The sequence below is a fragment of the Maylandia zebra genome, linkage group LG5 (genome assembly GCF_041146795.1).
Source record: "Maylandia zebra isolate NMK-2024a linkage group LG5, Mzebra_GT3a, whole genome shotgun sequence".
Lineage (NCBI taxonomy): Eukaryota > Metazoa > Chordata > Actinopteri > Cichliformes > Cichlidae > Maylandia > Maylandia zebra.
Window position 1 is genome coordinate 9,049,450 of NC_135171.1, and position 15,565 is coordinate 9,065,014.

At 40.3% G+C, this 15,565-nt stretch overlaps 2 protein-coding genes across 2 annotated transcripts; one reads left to right on the forward strand and one right to left on the reverse strand.

Annotated features, from left to right (window-relative positions):
• Positions 1–6,306: 6,306 nt before the first annotated feature.
• On the forward strand, positions 6,307–9,247 carry svbp (small vasohibin binding protein). The gene is made up of 3 exons (XM_004559913.5): positions 6,307–6,465; positions 7,467–7,592; positions 7,690–9,247. Exons 2-3 carry the CDS (start codon positions 7,479–7,481, stop codon positions 7,774–7,776), a joined length of 201 nt encoding a protein of 66 aa, XP_004559970.1. The 5' UTR covers positions 6,307–6,465; positions 7,467–7,478; the 3' UTR covers positions 7,777–9,247.
• Positions 9,248–9,614: 367 nt separating this feature from the next.
• Positions 9,615–14,118, reverse strand: fbxo2 (F-box protein 2). Its single transcript, XM_004559914.4, has 6 exons — positions 13,965–14,118; positions 12,946–13,011; positions 11,986–12,112; positions 11,254–11,346; positions 11,034–11,172; positions 9,615–10,152 (listed from the first exon to the last, which is right to left on the reverse strand). Exons 2-6 carry the CDS (start codon positions 12,980–12,982, stop codon positions 10,018–10,020), a joined length of 531 nt encoding a protein of 176 aa, XP_004559971.1. The 5' UTR covers positions 12,983–13,011; positions 13,965–14,118; the 3' UTR covers positions 9,615–10,017.
• Between the last annotated feature and the right edge of the window lie 1,447 nt (positions 14,119–15,565).

Genomic DNA, 15,565 nt, shown 5'->3' on the forward strand with positions numbered 1-15,565 from the left:
TGAAGATCAGCAGCAGCCCAGTATAACTGTAAAAAAAACCTTTTAAAAAAATGAAATGGATAAAACAAGCAGATGTTTAATAAAACCGAGTGATTATTAACATCAGACTGAGATTACCGATCATGACTGCTGATAGGTCTGGGTTTTTAGTTTGGCTTTAAATATGGATGATCTTGGAGAATGCCAAATATAAATTGGCAGATTTTTCCAGTGTCTTCCAGGGAAGAAATCAGGCAGTCTGCTCTGCTTGACCTGAAGGGCAAAGCCTGTTTGTAGCTTCCTAGCATTTCTTGATGTCATAGTCCATGAAGGACCTTCAAAAATAAGCATTTAAATTTGAAAATTAATGCTAAAACTAAGAAAGTTTTCACTGATTTCATACAAAAGTTCATATTAAATATAGCCAAAGTTTCACATGAAGTCAGTCTGCATACAAGTAATCCCTGTAAGTTAAAAATTAATGGGGGACAAGCAAGCTAGATAAGCTGTCTGCTCTACTGAACTCTACTTTCACTGCTCTGAGATCAGTCACCTCTTCCACTTTGTGTGGAAACAGAGCAGACAGCTCGAACATAAGCTCCGCTTTGTCATCGTAACAGATACATTTTCTGTTACTGACCACATTAGCCAGCTTATGTAATGTACGGTACTTAGACGGCAGTGAAATAACCCCTTTAACCACGTTAGCAAAGAAATTCTCTAATCAAGCTGAACAGGCACAGACGCCACCAGCGCGTTCAGATCAGCCTTTCTGAGAAATCACTTGATTGAGTGAAGGGATACGTTTAACCAGCTGTTTTGTTGATACACCTTCATTTCCCATGAATGTATTTCGTCCCCTCTGTAGATATCGACAGTTAACCACGTCACATAGTGTTGAAGCTTTTGTGTAGGCATCTCTGTAGTTTTGCTAAAAGAATGGTTCATAAAACAAATCCAACCACCACTTGTCATTGTCAGCTAATAGTACATTTTCAGATTATATCTACAAATGTAATAATATTTCATAATTCTTTACCATAAAGCAAAGATGGAGCAAATGAAGATAAAACAAGAGAGGATCATAATATCTGATTATGTTGTCCCTACCTAAAAGTCAAAGTGATGATAATGACTTGTTTTTGTTAGATCAAGTGTTATCACCACTTGTGTACTCCCCTCTTGTTTATAAACTTATGTGAATGGGACTATATTCTGTTAAAGCTCCTTCCAAGCAAACCTAGCAGCTGCACAATATGAAGGATTTCTCAGCATGTTATTTAAGGTACCATGCAGCTACTAACCAACCCTGCACCACCTTTTCCCTCTGATCTTTTGCTAAGTCTGGTCCCGTCATCGCTGTGGGTGTTTGTGCTTGGCTCTTCCCTGAAATCACCTGTCCATCAAACAGCGTGGTCAGCTCTGTGACGTCTTTCCCCTTGCATTTTCTGTAGGTGGCAGACATGATGACTGTCCTAACTGCCCAGTTTGTCTATGTTGTCAGTTAAATGACCATTGCTACACAAGACACATCCCCTACTGAGGATTTTTCCCTCAGCTCTTCCAAACCAGCCCAGGTTCCTGCACACAGGAGCAAAGCAGGCAAAGAGTTTAACATTTACACTTCAGCTGCTTTAAATGAACTCTTAGTTGTGCTATATGACCAAAGTCCAGAGACTACTTTTTAACCCCTGTAGCTGATTGCCAAGCTTCATGTGAGTGTTTTTCATTTGCACTGCTGTGCATATGGAGTAGCCGGTCTGGCCGTCGTCTGCAGCTTTGAGCTGAAGTTGTTCTTGGCAGGATATTATTCTGAGGGAGAGCGCTCTCCCATAGTTGGAGGATAAATCCAGGTAAACCATTGGTATGCCGTGCGATAAATCTCTGTGGCATATAGCACTGCCAGAGGGCACACATGCGCACGATCAGACATCAAGTTCACAACAGCAGAGACCTGCAGTGCTGTCAGGTATATTTGGTGTGAGGAGACGGTTTCCTTGCTTCATATGTGAGAGTGTTTAGTAATTCTGTCGCTTCGTAATGACTGTTTTTGTTTCTGCGGTGATGAATGTGTTGTGGACCACCCTTTGGCCGGTGTCAGCCTCACTCCTCACCTAGTTGATTTATGCACTGAAGAGGTGCCCCGAGGGGAGTCTGCTCAGTATGTGTACGGTGTGAGCAGTGCTTATCAGTTACAGTGGACAACACTTAAAAACTGTTTATCTAAAGATTCCTTTTTTGGCCACATATGCAGGTGTAAGATGATGAGGTTCCAACGGGAACAATTTGATGAAGTTTCTCTTGTGAGACGTCTATGTTTCTAATGTCACGCACTCCAATGATCTGTGCTAATGGAAACTGACAGAAATTTACTGCTGGACTGTGGCGACATCTAGTGGCCAGACCTGACTAGAGAACAGCCAGCGCTACACACCATGCAGTTCCACTTTATCTTGTTGCAGTCTTTATTAGAAACCTCTTAAAATTAGCCTCAACTTAGTTGATACACAGCACATGGTACACAGCAGATGGTAATCGACTTCAGGAGAACAAAGCGATCTGAGCACTCGACCCTCTACATTGATGGGGAGGAGGTAGAAAGGGTAGAAAGCTTTAAGTTCTTCGGAGTCCACATCTCAGCCGACCTTACCTGGTCCACAAACATCTCCCACCAGGTAGGGAAAGCACAACAAAGGCTTTACTTCCTCAGGAAACTACGTCAGGCCCAATTACCCCAAAGACTGCTAGTAAACTTCTACCGCTCCATCAGCGAGAGCCTTCTGACTTACTGCTGCACACTCTGGTTCAACTGCTGCACCGCGGAGGACAAGAGGAAACTGCAGCGGGTGGTGATGGCAGCAGAGCGGGCAATCGGCACCTCACTAACCCCCCTCAGAGACATCTATACTGGCAGACTTCAGCAGAAAGCCAGCATCATCATCAAAGACCCCTCGCACACTGGACATTCACTTTTTCCCCCCCTTCCCTCTGGTAAACGTTACAGGTCCATTAGGTCGAAGGCAAACAGACTCAAGTTTTTACCCACAGGCTGTCAAACATTATCCACCCTGATTGGAGGATGACTGCACTGCCAACACTCATGGACATTACACCTTATTTATAAATCGTATTTCTATTTATACTTCAATGCAACCAACATCCCTACCTCTTTAAACTGTATTTATTATAACCTTATTTAGTATAGTTGCAACAGCACCCCCCCCACTCAATGTGCAATATCACCCACACACACACTCACACTCAATATCACTGATCACACTGCACTTCTCAATGCACCTGCTAGTTAGATGGCATGTATGTAGATGTAAGCGTGTGTGTGGAAATATATGTGTGTATGTATGTACGGATGCATACATGTGTATATATATATATATGTATGTATGTGTGTGTAAGTTTGCAGTTGTGTGTGTATAACTTGTACATATCTTTCTTGTGTAAATGTAAATTTGTCTGTTATTGTGTAAATACTTACGCTATTGTGTACTTCACACACATGGAGAAATGCCAAACTGCCTTTCATTATTCTTGTAACGGTGACAATAAAAAGCTATTCTATTCTATTCTATTCTATTCTATTCTATTCTATTCATATTACAGCTATATGTGTAGCAAACCGGGGCTGGTGGTTTAGGAAAGTCCCCAGGAAAAGGTGGTTCTCATATAGTTTGATTCCATGTGTGCCCTCACAGGGAACAGTTACTGCAAATCATTAATAAGTTGTTCTGGTGATGAAATATTTTGGTCCCGATGGGTTTGGTCTTTTCCAGGATTTCACGCGACATTAGAGATCACTGATGGCAGTTAAATCCAGGGACCTTTGTTGTGACCAAATGTCAGTCTCTCTGAAGACATATAAGAGATTTGTGACCAACTTCTTGCTCTTGTCCAAGTCATTTCTCAATGAGGTCATAAATCAAGAAATTCTTTTACTTTTATATTGTTCTTTTTTAACCATAAATAACACAGGTTTAAAGAATTTCTGCATTGGCTACACGTATCTTTTTACGTGAAATCTATGAACTATTAAAGGTCATTACAGATTATTCACTAAAAGCACCAACAAGGTGTTCCCCTATTAGCTGAGAACTTGGTGTACCTTGGCATGGTGTGCAGTGTGTGCTTAAAAAATTGGAGGGAAATGCTCGAGTGAATGAAAAAGAACTGGTAAGCCTAAAAAGAAAAATCCAGTAAAGACCTGACACAGAACCTGAGAGATGCATCTGAACCATCTACTGTTCACTGAAGTCAAAACAGAAATGGACTCAGAAGAAAGGTGGCTGTCAGGAAGTTATTCTTAAGGAAAGGGAACAAGGAAAAAGCCTCATGTATGCCAAATTACAGAAATGAAATATAAAAACTGACTAAAAATCAGTGTAAATAGGTCTTATGGAGTTGTGAACCTAAATTTTTAATTGTTGTTCCAAATCAACGTCAATAAAGGAGGTGAGTAGAGAGGTACAACAGTGTCCACAGCCATCTGTAAAACATGGTGGAGGCTCTGTCATGGTGTGGGGCTTCATTTCAACCAGTGTTGTTGGCAACCTTGTCAGAATTGATGGAATTATGAACACAGAACAGTGCTGATTATTGGCAATGGTTTCATTATTAAGTTTGAGTGTGTTTGTATTGTTGGAAGATCAGCCTTCACCCCATTCCGAGGTCCATAGTTGTTCTGATGCAGGTTATCATGAAGGATGTTCTGTACATTGCTGCATTCATCTTTCCCTCGACACTCACTAATCTCCCAGTTCCTGCTGCTGAAAAACAGCCCCACAGCATGAAGCTGATAGCCCCATGCTTCACCGTAGGACTCATATTGGCCTGGTGATGAGCGGTGCATGGTTTCCTCCAGATATAACTCTTGGCGTTCAAGACAAAGAGGTCAATCTTGTTTTATCAAAGACTGAACAAAAAAAAACTAAAAAATTTGATAAAGGCAGCATTGTGTTAACGAATCTTGAGGCAAGTATCTGCAACAAGTCTGTACTGCTGTTCAACTCATAGCCAGCAGAGGGAGCACAATTGATTTGTGTCTGCAAACTCTTTCTCTGTAAAGCTACAGGTTACAGATCACAGCTGATGGGAAACCTCTGTCCTTTGGACTAAGCATCAGACATGACCTCAGTCAAAGAAAAACTTAAAAATCTATTGGGTTAAATGCCACAAAATCATTTATGAATATCTTCTTCTTCTTCTTTTGTCACACTTCCTTTTTGGATCACCACAGTGGATCATCTGGCTCCATCTCACACCATCCCTATCATCCTCTATCATAACAACCATCTGCATGTCCTTATGAATCATGTTTGCATATGATTTTACACCAAATGCCCTTCCTACCACACCCTCACTCTCTCTGTGGCTGGGTTCATTTATGAATATCTAACAGTTATAATTCATTCTCAAAGACAGTTAGACTCACACTAATAAATGTAAAGTATTCATAACCTAAACAGCATTTCCTCAGTAAATATATAATAAATTTGATAGTTTGGTGCAGGTCTGTAAAGCAGAACAGGAAATTGCTTGGGTTAAGTCATATTCATGAATCTGAACATGTATATGTTTACACATCTATCAGTGAATATTTTCTTCTTTTTTTCATGAATACAGACATAAACATGTCACAGTACACATACAAGCAAAAAAGGATCAGCATTTGGTAACAGTTTTTTTTAATGATGCAGACATATTCTGAAACAATTTGCCAAATCTACCAAAATTCATGGAGTTTGCCTTAATGTGGGATCCAGAATTATTGGTTTTGTTTTTGTTTTTTATTAGATTTTATTTTATTTTATTTTAACTTTTTATTTTTAATTCAGTTTCAGTTAGTTTCCAAAATGTGTTTGCGCATTTCAGTTTAGTTTTTGTTATTTGAATATCTTTGATTCTAGTTTAGCTTTTATTAGTTTCAGTGTTAGTTTTAGTATATTTTTTTTTTAATTATTACGCCAGAGAAACGATTAAGGAATATCAGTATATTTTATTATATTTCAACAGAAACAGTTGGAAGAAGTTGACTCAGTCTTGTAGACATACAAAGTCTCAATAAACATGTCCATAAAAGCCTGATCAGGAAGTTTGTGACAACTTTTTTTTTATTATTTTTTATCAGATTAACAAATACAAAACTAAGACTATTTTCTCCACATTTTTTTTCTTTGTTTGTTTGTTTGTTTATTGTTTGTTTTTTAGTTTTCCAAGTTCACAAACTACATAAGACCTATCGAGGGCACCAATGTGGTTTTGTTGCCTCTAGCTGACCGCAAATTTGAATAGAAAAAGAAGGAAAAATATCCGGAACCTTCCACAAATGCCCGCAGACTAAACACGGACTTGTTTGTTGGTAGCACTAGTGATCGTCTAGTAGCTAGCTGCAGTCAGTTTACAAGCTGATTAAGGGTGGTCAAAGCACGTTATAACGCCTTTTCTACTTGTTGTCTTTACTTTGTCAACTGTAGGGTAAGTGTACCATTATCAGAATCTAAAATGCTGCTGGCGATTGAAATGTTACTCTATTAAAACCAAACTCTTAGCTCGCTAATATTAGCTACATGTACAGAGACGATCTTGGCGATAAAGGATTAGAGCTGCACATTTAGGACGTTTAGATTTCTCTTTTTGTGGAGCACTTGACTTGTGTCGGCACAGTTGTTTTCGCTCTTGTTGCTGTTGCAGCTTTACAGCCAAAGCTAACGCTCATTTATCATCCATTAACTCCGTTAATGGTTTTTGTTCGAAAATAAGGGGGAAAGATCGTTAAAACTTCCCGCTGTCCAGGGAATGAAAATGTAAGGTCCTAACTAAACTCCTAAAACTGTGTAAATGTGGAACGCATTCATCATAAAGCTGGTTATGACACTGCCTAAAATACTTGTTTAATTTCCTAAACATACAGATGAGAGAAGGAGCAAAATCACAAGTTATAAAAGGCCTACATATACAAACACACACTGGATAATTGGAGGGAAAGGGGAGGGGTGATGTGATGCATTTAAATAAGTATTTAAATGTATAAAATCCACAATTAGTTAAGTAAACTTGATATATTTCTCATTTTGTGGGTCATTTTTGTTAAAAGTTGCGCTTTTTGTGTCTTAATCTTCTACATCAAAGGGTTTAGTTCTCTTGTTTCCTTTTTTATTTAAATGTTCTCAAATTTCTGTATTGTGAATAGTTGCCACCTTGATGTCACGGCTGTATAATTGGGCAGTGGATTGTAAACCTTGAAACTACAGCTTCTCTCACCCACTCGTTTTTGTTGTTTTCCTCATTTGTTTGTTTCACTAGCTGTTCATTAGGTTTAGCTAGTTATGTGTTACTGAACTCTTCTTGATCACATTAGACAATCCATCATGATTTGCTCTCATATTGACTCTATTTTTAGCCACAATATATGGTTTTCTTTTTAATGTTTTGTCACTATGAGACCATTTGACGCTCGTCTCTTGTTACATTTCTAGTGGACCATCACCATGGAGCCTGCGTGTCGTAAAGACAAACCAAAGCTGAACTCAACCCCGACCAGAGGAGACAGAGCCAAGCAGAAGTCTGCACAGCAAGAGCTCAAGCAGCGGCAGAGAGCAGAGGTGGCCATCATCCCCTTTTGTTATTAAACCTAGCACACATACCCCAACCTAAAATCATAAACAGACATTAAATTTGATTGCTTTCTTTCATTTGCAGATCTATGCTTTGAACAAGGTGATGACAGAGTTGGAGCAGCAGCAGTTTGAGGCCTTTTGTAAACAGATGCAGTCACAAGGAGAATGATGCTCTGTCCTCCTATTTTACACACCCTCCAAAAACACCATGGAGAGACACACACACAGACTGCTCTCTTATATTCAGCTGCATCTCTGTTGTTGCCACCTGCTGGAAACAATTTAAAAAGTATTTGTTTCTGGTGTTGAATCAGGCAACATGTGACATTTAACAGACTCCAGTTCCTGGCCCTGCAGCGGACTTGAAAATGCCACACATTAGTTGTTGTAAGCTGATGTTGAGGCGCATCAGGTTACTGATGTTTCCTTTCCCCGAGGTGTGCATGTGAAAGGTGTCCAGGTCAAACATACATAGTGATATTTTTACCTGCTTTCTTAACCCAGGAAGTCTCTCAGCCAACCGGAAATGGGTTTAAGGCTGATATCCATGAGAGGAGAGATGTTTTTGGACCTCTCCTCTAACAACTCATTGTCACTTTGCAACAGTGAGTTGTTAAGAGCCTGTTTTGACAGAGTGCTTTATTTTTAACTTCTTAATATTTAAAGCTTGCTGCAGGCGTTAAAGTACCATAGTAATGAGGAAAAATCACAGCTTTACTGAAGAAATCATCAGTTTTGGCACAGCTCCGGTCATAAACATTGCTAGTCTGTACATTATGCTCTCCTGACTTGTTGTCACCTGCCTACGTTTTTATTAGGAGTATTTTAATATCCTGCTATCACTCCTCCACTCCACTGTGTTTTTCAGCCAGTACCTTACAGTGATGTCTCACTCTGACCCAATCACAGACTGTAGAAGGTCACATTTTTATGTCCTACTGCGAGTGAAGTCTATTCTATCTGTCCTTGTGATTTCCAGTGATGGTATGTGTTCTGTCAGTCTGTCTGTTAGTTATCCGGATGAATTTGCCATCGTGTGTGAATTTTGGCCCAGCTTTGAACTGTTTCAGCTGATCTGGATTCACGTACCTTTGGAAGCCTTCTTTACCATTACTACATATGTAGTGTCATACATTCTTAAATACATACCCTGTTGTATAAGAACAGCTGTCCTGATGTTTTGAAGAGAATATCACAAACTAATTCAGAGGCACACATCCTTTTGGATTCAGGGACTTCTAGGTGGAGGTAGTGGAGCTGCAGACTGGTGGAAGTCTTGGAGAAACAAAGTTCTTTGGTCCATGTTAGCTCTTCAGATTTTGTCTGAAAGTTTTCATTCTCTTACCAGCATACTTAATGCAACACTACGCTCCGCTCTGGCCATGAGGCTGTGTTTCAGTGATTCATGAACACAAACTAATAGTAACTTTAAAATCCATTGTCCTTAATATCTGTGTGTTACCACAGCTCATATAGACTCGTCAGAGTCTCACTGATCTGTTCACGAGCTACTCCTGCATGTTTTTGCCACAGTCACTAATTTTGTAACCTATAAATATTTGTATTGTTTGTTACCCTATGGCATCTACTCTGACCTGAGTATGATTTATAAAAAAAAATAAAAAGTGAGTTTTTTTGAATATGTGCTTTCATTTCTTTGTGTTTTGACAAAACTTTATCTGTCAGATGAATTAACACAAAAAGCCATCAACAGCAGCTACTTCCTGAGTCCTTCATCTCCAAAGACACCAACAGATCAGCAGCTCTTATATTTAACACCCCACCTTTTTTGTAAGGGTGTGGTGGTTCTGCTCTGTAGCAGAACAGAAGTATTAAAAGAAAAATATTTGAATAAATTACCGAACATTTGTATATGATGTATTGATTCATGGTCCATCGAGAAAGCCTTTGTGACCACATATAGTCAGCAGTAGCAGAGGAAGTACGTCCATCTTGATATTCTCAACCCCCTACAAGCAGTCTTCTTATAAATGAGGACAAGTCATAATCCATTGAATTCTTTATTAACTTTTTGGTTTATATCCTAATTATAATTCCAGGTTAACTGATAAAATGTGGTCACTTTCAGAACCCCACTCATCAAGTCAGTCCCTTAGTTCAACCCACAGTGTAGTTCCACAGAGGTAGTAGTTAACAGATTATGTAGTAGATAATAACTGGTGCAGGCAGCAGTTTAAGGATTTTCAGGTTAGTAAAGCCAAGATGACACGATGGTAGGGTTTTGTTGTGTCATTTTACAAATGTGAAGCAGTGTTTTCACAGCATGAAAAGCAAAAAGCAGGATAAGGCAAAGCTGGCCATCAATCGAAAGCTCTGACAATAATATTCTAGTTCTTTATTCTCCACCTTTCACTATTATGTGGTTCCCTTTTTCTGTTGTCAGTGCTGCTTAAACCTCAATAGTAACGGAGCTTCCAGTGACACGGACTCCAAACCAGCCATCCCAGAACTTAGTGTCTTGTCCTCCATGTTCAAAGGAAATGAAACGCATCCCAGGGCCATAGTCAGAAAACGTGTGGTTAACCTGCAGTACAGACAGAAAACCACTGTGAGCTGTAATGCAGGATACAGAGCACTGTGTTTGTCACACATTTATAAGAATCTGATTTTTAACTGAACCCTTGGTAGAACCTGGGACCATTTCGTGGCCTTTGCGTTTTTTAATTCCACGCCATTTCCACTGTGTTTAATGGAGTATAGCCAAATTTTCAAACATGTATTTTTTTTCCCATTTTATTTTAAAATTTCAGTCTGAGTTTTTTAAATGAGCGTAAATGGCTGAATAAAAGGCATACATCCACTATCGAACCTCGTGGCCGATTTCTGCCCCTTGAAACCCATTATAAACGCGATTTTTCACTGCAAATTAATTACGTCAAAGGGATCGTCGATGTTTTTAAGTTTCATTTTCATTTTTGAGGAGGCCTTAGAGTTGTAATTTTTTTTTATTTGTCCACCGGGTGGCGCCCTTGCTTCACATTTGACCGATAGTGTGTGCATTTTATGAAATGCGCTCCTGCAAAAAAAATAAAAGTGGATCGAAATGAATGTTGGTGCCAATCTTTGGTCCATCTAAAGGCCTAATTATAATAACAAACAAATATTACTTCAAATGGTTTTTTTGGAAAATATTTAGTTTTTTTTGTTTTTTGGGGCTAAAAAAACAGGGCGCTCATGTAATAAAACTGGGATTTAAAGGGTTAAAACAATGAAAATATAATTAAAACTTGACATGGATATTTTAAGCAGAAGTAGTTTTAAAAGATTGACTAATTTAAAGTAGAAAAAAATATTGATATATAACATTTTTAGAGCACTTTTGGGGCGGGACAATTTTTGGTCCCGAGGTTCACGAAAGGATGGGATTTTGAGGTTCTACCAACAGTTAAAGGGGCTTTCAAAAACCTCTTTCCATGAGCAGTCATCACAGTCGGGGTCCAGAGTCACCGAATCTGGTCTGAACTCCTGTATGACTTCGTGGTTCTCATCTAGCAGACACACGGTCATCTGGTAGGTGCAGCCACAGTCCGTCCTCCCACAGTACCTGCAGGATGAGCTTCCCTTTAATCACTGAGTCTGTTCTCTGACACAAAGGAAATAACGTGTCTGTTCAGACGTGTCCTACCAGTCTTGTACTGTGACAGGAGGCTGTGCATCCAGCTGTTCAGATGAGAATCCCTCTGCCAGCAGGTCAATCACCTGCCTCTTCAGACACAGCCTGGGACACACAGGATATATTTGCACACTGAACTAATTTTGGGAAGAAAACAAAAAAAGCATTCTGCCACATATATGATGTTTAAATTGAACTTAATATGTTTCATGTGAATAACAAAGTTGTAGTTTAGTAAAACCTTATGCATGTACATATGTTGTTGAGACAGACTCAATAATACTGTTAGAACTATGCGCTGTATTATAGAGTATCATAACTATCTGTCCAAACATTTTAACGTCTTATGGGGCGATCGTGGCTCAAGAGTTGGGAGTTCGCCTTGTAATCGGAAGGTTGCCGGTTCGAGCCCGACTTGGACAGTCTCAGTCTCATTGTGTCCTTGGGCAAGACACTTCACCCGTTGCCTACTGGTGGTGGTCAGAGGGCCCAGTGGCGCCAGTGTCCGGCAGCCTTGCTTCTGTCAGTGCGCCCCAGGGTGGCTGCGGCTACAATGTAGCTGCCATCACCGGTGTGTGAATGTGTGGATGACTGGTTGTGTAAAGTGCTTTGGGGTCCTTAGGGACTAGTAAAAGCGCTATACAAATACTTACCATTTAAACCTTTTCCAGTGACCCTAAAAGAAGCCTGACAGAATGTAGTGGTGTGACCAATACTCATATGTTGTATGTGATAACTACTCACTCAAAGGAGGTTGCAAAGTATTTAGTCACTCCTTCACTGCAAAAGTCATGACCACAGTCTCCCGGCATGTCCTCCACCTTCCACTGGCTCCCACCATTCTCTATCAGCTCCCAGAATTTCAGCTCATCTGGGAGGGAAATCCACAGTCTCAAGCTTCCAGTCACAGTATTATGTTTCGTTTTGTTTTGTTTTTTACATGAGCTTTATTGGGTCAAATACAAGAGCACAATTAGTTGCATTTGAGTGCTGGCCAGCACGAAACGGCCTCAAAAACAAGACCAGAACTAATAGTTTTTAAAAAGAAATCTAATTTAGTCTTGATCTGGTGAGTAACTTGTTAGCTATGCAACTTCTGTTATGAAATAGTTATGAGTAAGTTATGAGAAACAAAAGTGAACAAAGCTGACAGCTGTTCTCAGTGTCACATCCTAAAATATCACGGTAAAAGGCAGAAATCATTAGCAAGTTATTGAACACACTCGACGGCAAACCAGTCAGATACCCCCCCTCAGAACTTGGTGAAGACCAAAAGCAGAGCCAAGAAGAAAAGTGGACACTGGACTACCATTCACCGGGTGCCTAGAAACATGTTTCTAAATGAATAACACTACTTCTTGTGTGTATGTCCTGTTCGTTATTGTTTCTCCCTGTGCCCCATTTCCAGTCTACCCAAAGCATCTTGTGCTCCCTCTTTCGGATCAGTGGCCTCCCCGTGAACCTCCTTATGTGTGCACTGCTCCCTGTCTCATCTTTGACTGCTTGGATTCTGCCTTGCTTTGTAACTTTGGAGGTATCCTGTATCCTACACTAGGCTCTTGTGTACATGTAAGGTTCATACAAGAGGTAAGCTCTGCAAAAAGTAAAAGTTATAAACAAAATGTCAAAACTACTACTTTAAAAAGCATCTGATGAAATGCTCATCATGCTCTCTAATCCACTGAGGGAAAAATAATATCTTACCTTCTCCGCTGGGGTTCTTCAGCAGGTTTCTGGCCATGATTACAGCTCACTCAGAGAAGGCACGACCTGCACAGGAAAAACAGGAAATTGCTACTTGGACCAGTATTACAATTTAAACCAGATCCTTCATGTAGGTATTGGCTTAGCTGCAGGAGAGGTACTCATACAGGTCTCTTCTATATTACACAGTAGTGTGCTGGAACAGTAGTGTGTGTGTGTGTCATGCCAGCTGGAAGACTGCTGAACTCCACTCAATGGGGAACGTCCAATAAGGCAAAGGCTTGTGCTCGGGAAGCACATGTAAATAAACATCCAAGGAGAATCATAGTGACTTTGGGACTCTTAGTGGTCACATGGTGCTAGAGTTTCCTTTACAGCAAAAGGCTGTTTTAAATTGACTGAAATCTTTGTGACATTTGGTGCAATCAATGATCAGCATATGTGGTTTAGGTGGGCTCAGGAGCATATGAGGTGAGACCTATAGTCTCAAAAACATCCCAACCCAAACACTAATACCCTGTCTGCTGACTCACAGCACAGCAGAGAGGGTGAAAGCCTCACGCTTTACATGCTGAATAGGAGGCATCACAGAGGATCAAGCAGTCATCAGACAGACATCAGTCAGCAGGAAAACAACCAGGGATAGCAACACTTTTAAACTCTAGCAGCTCGAATACAGTGTATGTACAGTGCCTGGTCATTAGCTTTCTCTTTATATGCCTGGTGTTTGTGTGCTTCAGCACTGGTACCAACAATGTTTTTTAAGATGAGCTAATCATTTTTGCATTAAGGCCCAAAACGATAACTTGTCATTTTAGTCTCACAGAGTTTTGTGCATCAGACACTGTGCAAGATACTGGATCTACATTTTGCTGTTCACTGAGACTGAGAAAAAACTACTGAGTCATTTCCCCCTGCAAAGCATAACAGCTACATGACACGCATGCTAATGACATGCTCTGCTTTAAATAAAACACTGAGCTAAATGCATAAAGCAGCATATTGTGTATGTTACTCACAGACAAGAAGGTGGCCAGGTGCAGTCTTTTGTTTCCTCTGGCTGTTTCTCTGCCTGCACTTGAGTTCCTCTGCAGAGTTGCACCCCCACAATAGAGAGGCTTTTATAGACTGTGACGCACACACACACACACACACACACACACACACACACACACACACACACACACACACACACACACACACACACACACACACACACGAGAAGGAGTGAGAGCGAAGAGAGGAGGAGGAGAGACACAGAACACTCTGGTTGGAGGCAGGGTGCATCCATCCAGCATAACTCAGCAGAACACACATGGACTCAGCACAAATGTCAGAGGAAACACTTCAACAGCAGCTGTGGGAGAAAAGCATTCAGTAAGTCACGTTGCATATACTAATAGGGTCACTTTAGTTGATCGTGAGGTTTTATGTAGCATTCAAATACAAGAAGAGCCAAACAATAACCAAGAAAGTTAAGAAATAACAAGAATTAAATACCAAACTTTGCGAATTAGTTAAAATCAGAAAATGATCTATGACATATGAAAGGACACCAGATTGTAGAAGGTAAGTTATTCCAGAAGTGAACAGACCCAGTGAAAATAAACTCAAAACCAGGAAACACATCTTAAACTGATGGGAAAGGGGACCAAGTAGAATTTGCCATACAGTAACATGCATTACAATCAAACAGCTGACTTATAGACCGGCTGATAGAGCAGTACACCAGGACTCTAAGCTGTAACACCAGGCAGACTGACCTGAGTGGGACTGTACAAGACTAATGGTCCACTCATAACATCCATTGGGAACTCACTGGGACTGTGGAGTCCAGCTGCAGTCACCATCAAGTGGACAATATAACAGGGTGATGCAGCACATGTCCGTGCTGCTGTTCTGCATAGGCCTCACACATCACACATAAAATATCTGTCCAAAATATTGTCTAGTGGACCTTTCCTCGTGCCTGGGCCTTAGTTTTGAGTAGATATTAAATATTTTATCAATCTTGACTTCACGCATCTTTTATGCTGTCAATGTGTAGCACAGTCCTCTGCAGCGGCAGCAAGGTTGTGGATGGCAGTAACATATATCACCTGCAGAGGGAGATGTGGTATCATATGATGGTTCTGCCAAAAACCAAAAGCGAGCTTATGCCCTTAATGTAAAACACTTGTTCACATGTTAGACAAAGATTTGCTCTGTGGTTTGTCTGATGAGCACTCCCAGGAAAAGTGTGTGACTTATGATGGAAACACAACTTAGATGACTGGTAAGTTTTTAATTTAAACGAAAGTAAACGAACCAAACAATATTAATGAAGCCGGTGTTCTGACAAAACGTCCTGCTTTGGCAAAACGTCCTATTGTAAGTAGTTTATGCACATTTCTGCTGTCACAGAGTCATTCCAGCACAAATGTAAGTAGGTATGACGGTTTGCCACTTAATTTTAGCTGTTAAAGTATGCTTGTACGTCACATTTACAAAGGTAGGACGGTTTGGCACTTAATTGTACCCATCAGAGTATGTTAGTAGCTTATATTCACATAGGTAGGATGGTTCGCCACTGAATTTCGTGTTGCGTAGAAACAACGGGTAGGATGGTTTGTCAGGTAGG

Coding starts and splice junctions, on each gene's coding strand:
- svbp (XM_004559913.5), top strand. CDS start 7,479: ATGGAGCCTGCGTGTCGTAAAGACAAACCAAAGCTGAACTCAACCCCG. Junction 7,593..7,689: donor AGCAGCGGCAGAGAGCAGAG/GTGGCCATCATC, acceptor TTTCATTTGCAG/ATCTATGCTTTGAACAAGGT.
- fbxo2 (XM_004559914.4), bottom strand. CDS start 12,982: ATGGCCAGAAACCTGCTGAAGAACCCCAGCGGAGAAG. Junction 12,113..12,945: donor GAAGAACCCCAGCGGAGAAG/GTAAGATATTAT, acceptor TTTCCCTCCCAG/ATGAGCTGAAATTCTGGGAG. Junction 11,173..11,253: donor CCTGTCACAGTACAAGACTG/GTAGGACACGTC, acceptor CTCATCCTGCAG/GTACTGTGGGAGGACGGACT.